This window comes from Rhagoletis zephyria, unplaced genomic scaffold, assembly GCF_001687245.7.
Source record: "Rhagoletis zephyria isolate East Lansing unplaced genomic scaffold, Rhagoletis_zephyria_1.1 Rzeph_scaffold_00565, whole genome shotgun sequence".
Taxonomy (NCBI): Eukaryota; Metazoa; Arthropoda; class Insecta; order Diptera; family Tephritidae; genus Rhagoletis; species Rhagoletis zephyria.
Window position 1 is genome coordinate 200,908 of NW_016157649.1, and position 6,457 is coordinate 207,364.

The 6,457-nt window shown below is 39.2% G+C and overlaps 1 protein-coding gene across 1 annotated transcript; it reads right to left on the reverse strand.

The window, feature by feature from the left end:
* Positions 1–3,084: 3,084 nt before the first annotated feature.
* Positions 3,085–6,009, reverse strand: adp (WD and tetratricopeptide repeats 1). The gene is made up of 3 exons (XM_017612663.1): positions 5,589–6,009; positions 4,642–5,485; positions 3,085–4,580 (listed from the first exon to the last, which is right to left on the reverse strand). The coding sequence occupies exons 2-3, from the start codon at positions 5,402–5,404 to the stop codon at positions 3,325–3,327; spliced, it is 2,019 nt and encodes a 672-aa protein (XP_017468152.1). The 5' UTR covers positions 5,405–5,485; positions 5,589–6,009; the 3' UTR covers positions 3,085–3,324.
* Positions 6,010–6,457: the final 448 nt, after the last annotated feature.

The window sequence follows — 6,457 nt, forward strand, 5'->3', positions numbered from 1 at the left end:
CCGCACAGTGTTTCGACTATATGGAGGCAGGTAGAAAAAAGTCAAGATGACAGTTGATAAAAAAAAAACCAGTTGGACTTAGAAGGGAAAAGTAAAAGTCATAAATACCAAATTTTACATTAATTACTAACCCCGCTTCACGAACGATACATTTCCAAAAAAATACGGGAATGGGCGCGATACCGACTAATCAGTTTAGTTGCCTTTGGCGATTAACCCATTAAAGAGTTTCTTTTTCAACTGTAATCAATTATTTAAATGTCGTCGAATTTTCAGGTGAAGGTATTTATCATTTATTTGGTACTTTCTTATTTTCTTACCAAAAAATTTACTTTGAAATGTAGATGCTAAAGATTATTAGTAAAAAAAGTGTGAGTACCGGTCCGTCAGGTCTTGAAATTGGACGAATGTTTTAGAGAATTTTATGTAGTTTTCGAATATATAATTTGATCTTTACGCGCGACTTTGCAAATATATGTAATCTTTGATTTTCAGCTTCTTTTTACAAAATCCCACCAAACAATCGGAAAAAAGCGGGTATTTACACCTAAGTCATTTTATAGTATAACCTTTGTTTTCTGAGAGTGAAAAGCAGGACACAAAAATTAACCAAAATTCCATCACATTTAATGACTGGGCCCATATTTTTTGTGAGTTTTGGACGTTATAGTGATCCAATCTTTCCCATATTTTATATTTAGGTTTTTCTATTAAAATAAAGANCACCGGACATTGACGCGACGGAGCTTCATCTGCCTCGGGAGACAAGAACCACAATAGCCCAACTTTGCTCTGGCTACTGCAGCAGGTTAAACTCATACCTGAGTAGACTAAACGCGGATGTGCCAAATGAGTGACCGGCATGCGGAGAGACCCCTCACGACTCGAAACATCTCTTCGCATGCCCGGAAAACCCTACAACCCTAAAGGCCCGACCCTGTGGAGGCTGCACGCCTCCTAGGGCTGCCGTTGACGACAACGACTGAGATATCAACCGATCTGGGCGGGGTTGTTGTAGCCGCTACAACAACAACTACAACAACTGACCGGCTCTAAACTATGCAGCGCCTGTGAGGTCACGGGGGACTAGCAGGACGCGACAGTTGGGTCTACGTAACCGGAACGACCCAAATTTATGTATGTGCATATATCTGGCCAAGGACTGTCACTGCAGCATCACTCCACAAAAAGTCTTTGGATAATTTGTATTGCTGCAATGCTTTGTAAGCAGTTCATAGTAGGGTGCCCAATGAGTGCCCGGCATGCGGAGAGTCACCTCACGACTCGCAATACCTATACGTATGCCCCATAAAACCCACAAAATTAACGCCCCTCTACCTATGGACCAACTCTGTTGACGTCGCATACTTCCTGGATCTCCCGTTAGTTGAGCTTGACAACGATTCAGGGACAACAGGGACAAGCCGATGTAGGCAGGGCTAAGTAGCCGTTACAACAACAACAACACTAAGTCGGCCTCATTGCGCAAGTCGAAAATTAGATTAAATTGCACGACCTGCCAGCATGGGCGATGCCGCACAGTGTTTCGACTATATGGAGGCAGGTAGAAAAAAGTCAAGATGACAGTTGATAAAAAAAAAACCAGTTGGACTTAGAAGGGAAAAGTAAAAGTCATAAATACCAAATTTTACATTAATTACTAACCCCGCTTCACGAACGATACATTTCCAAAAAAATACGGGAATGGGCGCGATACCGACTAATCAGTTTAGTTGCCTTTGGCGATTAACCCATTAAAGAGTTTCTTTTTCAACTGTAATCAATTATTTAAATGTCGTCGAATTTTCAGGTGAAGGTATTTATCATTTATTTGGTACTTTCTTATTTTCTTACCAAAAAATTTACTTTGAAATGTAGATGCTAAAGATTATTAGTAAAAAAAGTGTGAGTACCGGTCCGTCAGGTCTTGAAATTGGACGAATGTTTTAGAGAATTTTATGTAGTTTTCGAATATATAATTTGATCTTTACGCGCGACTTTGCAAATATATGTAATCTTTGATTTTCAGCTTCTTTTTACAAAATCTCACCAAACAATCGGAAAAAAGCGGGTATTTACACCTAAGTCATTTTATAGTATAACCTTTGTTTTCTGAGAGTGAAAAGCAGGACACAAAAATTAACCAAAATTCCATCACATTTAATGACTGGGCCCATATTTTTTGTGAGTTTTGGACGTTATAGTGATCCAATCTTTCCCATATTTTATATTTAGGTTTTTCTATTAAAATAAAGACTACAAACTAAATTTCATGGAAATCGGATGAAATTTAATGCTTCCGCCCACAAGAGTAGAGGGCGTGGTAATTATTCCCTCTCTACAAAATTTCATAATTCTCTATTTCTAAGTAAAACTAGACCACATGTCAAGTTTCAGTGAAATCGGTGCAGGTTTACTATTATTTCCACCTGCTACCATATGGTCGAAATTGTCGAAAACTATCCAGTGCTCCCAAGTTTTTCGTTTTAATACACTAGTCGAGGCGAAATTGTGGGCAATGCCATACAGTTTTCGATACGACTCGACTCTCGAAAAACGACTCCAATCGACACGACACTCGCAATGAGGCTGAGACCTATCGTTATTTGAGCTTGACGACAACGATTAAATAATTAACCGATTCTAGGCAAGGCTAAGTATCCGCTACAGCAACAAAAAAAAAAAAAAACATTAAAAAGCCCGTCTTGAATATCAATACCAATGCCACCCTACTCATAGGAAAAACTATCGGATGTTTACACGTTTGCTGAACTGTGTATAAGGCATGATTCAAAATACATACACACATTTGTAAAAATTGCTTATTAATAGGTGGTTGTATTAAGTTTTTAATCATTTTTATTTTGATTATTCTTTCTAATTTGATTAGCGAAATTTTGTGGGACGCTTGCCGTACTGCTAAGTGTTTAAATATATGTATTATCATATGTTTATGTATAAATTACTGCAGCATTATAACACCTGCAAGCAATTAATTCTCCGACAGTAGGACCAAATTCTTTAAAGTTTTGCCAGTCGAACAAAAATAATAGAATATAAATTTAAATAAAGGTCAGTTTTATATAAAGCTCGGTATTGAAAGAATTTATAAATAAAAATATATCCAAGAAATATTTAAAAAGTTATAATTTTTAATTGGTGAAGTAAATAAACTGTAATTCGAGAGGTTTTGGAAATAATACAGGATCTATGAATTGGACAAATGAAATCGTATCCAGAGAAATCTAGAACCCGGCCCGTGCACTGCTGACACACATCTGTTGAATTTTTGTTCACCACTACAATAACGATAACTATCACATATTATGAATTAAGGCAGAATGCATTCATGCCTGCGTTCATATTAAACGGATCCATTTTCATCTTTTGTTGATTGTCTTCAACAGTCTTGTCGACATATTCTACTAAATTGGGTCGTTCATCGGGCGATGCTGCAATTGGCGACCATATTTTAATGTCATGGTCGATGCCGCTGGTGGCGAGCAAACAAATTTCTGGATGCGGCTGCACACAATTAACAATTGAGACGTCTGCCTTATAGATTGCTCGTATCTTTCCAGTATTACGCTCCCAAATAAAAAAGCTCTCATTATCAGAACCAGCTACAATATATTCTCCATCGTTCCCAAAATAATTAGCTTCTTTTATGTCTGTTGTAGTATTGCAGTGGCCCACGAATCGTTTACTATAGTCCTTTGCTTTGCTTCGCCATTGATATTCAGCATCGGTGCGTTCTAAGCAATTGTAGTGTTGTTGATCACTTACATGCTGTTGCTGCTGTTGAGACTGTGTCATTTGCCGATTTTCTTTGATATCTTTGTGAAGCATCATGATGCCATGGTTATTTGCGTAGCTGGGAAAACGAATGATTAGCTCTTTTAGGCACTCATCGGCTTCTTGCGGTCTGCCGAGCACGAGTAGTGCACGTGCCAAGCGAAAATGTGCCTTAATGTAGGATGGATCGAGGCGTAACGCTTGATGGCAATCGCGCAATGCAGCATATACATCGCCGAACCAAAGGCGACGCATGTATGCGGTTGCACGGTTCAGATAGAGCACTGAACAATTCGGGGCCATTTCAATTGCTTCGGAGTATTTTTCAACAGCTCGCAAGTATTTCTCATTTTCTAGAAAATCATTACCCATTTTCTTATAGCGTTCAATGTATTCGGGTAATTTTCGTCGATTGCTGGACTGTGTAGCATCGCCTGGACTAACCGCATTATGCAAGGCTCCACTGTTTTCATCGCCTCCTTGATTTTCGATACTACTACTATATTGTGGGTGCATGCTTGTCATTTCTATATCTGAATCTGAACTAGATGGGTGTGGTTTGTATTCCGGCAAACTCAGGAACACTGGTTGTTCTGCATGCAGCAAGTCATAAAGATATATATGTTCACCACCCATATTCACCAGCAACTCGGTTCCGGATGAATTAAAGGTAAGGTACGTTATGGCACGAGAGTCGTGCTCGATTAGTTTAGAATTCTCTTTACTGATGTGACCTGGGCAATAATATGTAACGCAGTCCTTAGGTATTGCTCCATCTATTGAATCTATACAAATAATTTGCATATATGTACATTTTTATTAACAAAAATTTGTAGTTTAACGTACCTCCATTTACAAGCAAGCCGTTACCTCCGCTAGTGTGTGACGAAACTGGATGAAGCATGCGCCGATCATAGATCCGGGCGTAAGGGTCATTTGCACCAACTGCCAACAGTTCTGTTCGACGTGGATTTATTGCTAGGCATTTGGCCTCTGAATTTGTATCTACATAAGTGGTAAGGTTTAACAATCGTACACGATTTTCTTCTGCGCTACAACGGTGTTGCTCCCTAGTGTCTAGCTGTAATATTGCACCATCTTCGCCAGCCGACCAAAACACAAAAGGTGAGTCTGGTGCCGTTGCTAATCGTTTCACGCGGGCTACGTGACAGCTACAGCTTAGTATTGCTTCATTATGTCGATTCACATCAAACACATATATGAATCTGTCTGCTGCTCCAGTCGCTATCAATGCATCATTGTGTCGTGGTAAAAACTTAACAGAAAATATATTCCCACAGTGTTTGGTTGGTATGCTACGTATACAACGTTTTCGAAATGGATCCCATAGCATCACGCAAAAATCATCTGATCCAGAAGCTAAGATACTTCCAGTGCTGCTCCATTCAAGGCAATTTACGCAACCTTGGTGACCCCGTAATATTGTCTCTTGTTCGAGGCGATCAATATATGCAGATGATACGTGCAGTCGCCGTTGCACATATCGATCAAGGCTTCCATATTGGCGGTCGAGAATCAACGCCGTAGCATTAGTGCGTCGCAAATCGTCCAAATCGTATTGGTAAAGCGACCAGCGCGACCCTAGCATTATCTTACTCACTTTATTATCAACGCTATTTCCTTGGCCCAAATGGTACTAAGAGCCTGACTTGGATATAGCAGCTATTGCCTATAATCAATTAAAATTATGGTTATTTATAATGCTTATACAAGAAAATTTTAATTAAATTGCATGTCGAACGAGATGATTATCAACCTCACAATTTATTTACCTGGTTGTAAGCCTTCTTATTTTTATGCCTTTTTGTAAAAAATTGTTAAAATGTAATACAACGAAGCTTCTTACGCCTTCGCTATTTAATAAATTTTATGACTATAAAACAACACCTCAGGTATGTGAACCATTTTTGTTTCCGATTTTTCTATGAAAAACTGCAACCAAATTTTTTTTACTCAAAATAATTCTTCCACAACGACGTTCTTAGTTTATTTTGGTTTTATTGGCGGGGGTGCCATCTATCTTCTTAAATCAATAATTGTCAATTTAACACACTTGCCAGCTACTTAAAGTAGAACTCCATAACAAGCTTTTCAGGCGGTCTCGCTTCGACGCTAAAGCCCAGGCGAATTTATGCAAAGTGCCATCAACAACCACCACATCAAGGCTTTTTTATGCAAGGTGGCAGGGTGTCCAGTAGCTCGTTTCTGTAACAATTCTCTACCAAAGCGAAGTGAGATATGAATTCGCCGCCCTGTTCTCTACTGCTAATGAGTAGTAGAGAATCAAGAATGATAGAATACAAGATTGCGCCGATCAGAGAGGATTTTTGAGAATAACTTTTGTGGGACGTCACACTGGTGCAATTGCGAGAGAGAAATGCCAAAACGTGAGCAAGAACGGAAGGCGAGGGAGGAGCGAGGCGAAAAGCTAAAATCACCAGTAACACCACCTTGTATAAAACGTTCTCGCGACGTGGGTCGCTTAGCCAAGTAAAGAAAACACTGTTGAATATCCGATGGTTCGATAAGAACTGGACCAAGGCGAATTTATACAAGGTGGTGTTGATGGCGAATTTAGATTTTCGCCGAGGTACGTCTTAATGTCAAAATAAAGTGTTTGTTGTAAAATGAGTTCGCCTTG

Bases quoted from the DNA above. Each gene is read 5' to 3' on its own strand.
- adp (XM_017612663.1), bottom strand. From the start codon at position 5,404: ATGCTAGGGTCGCGCTGGTCGCTTTACCAATACGATTTGGACGATTTG. The intron at 4,581-4,641 runs GTACGTTAAACT...TTATTTGTATAG, and splicing joins CGGCTTGCTTGTAAATGGAG to ATTCAATAGATGGAGCAATA.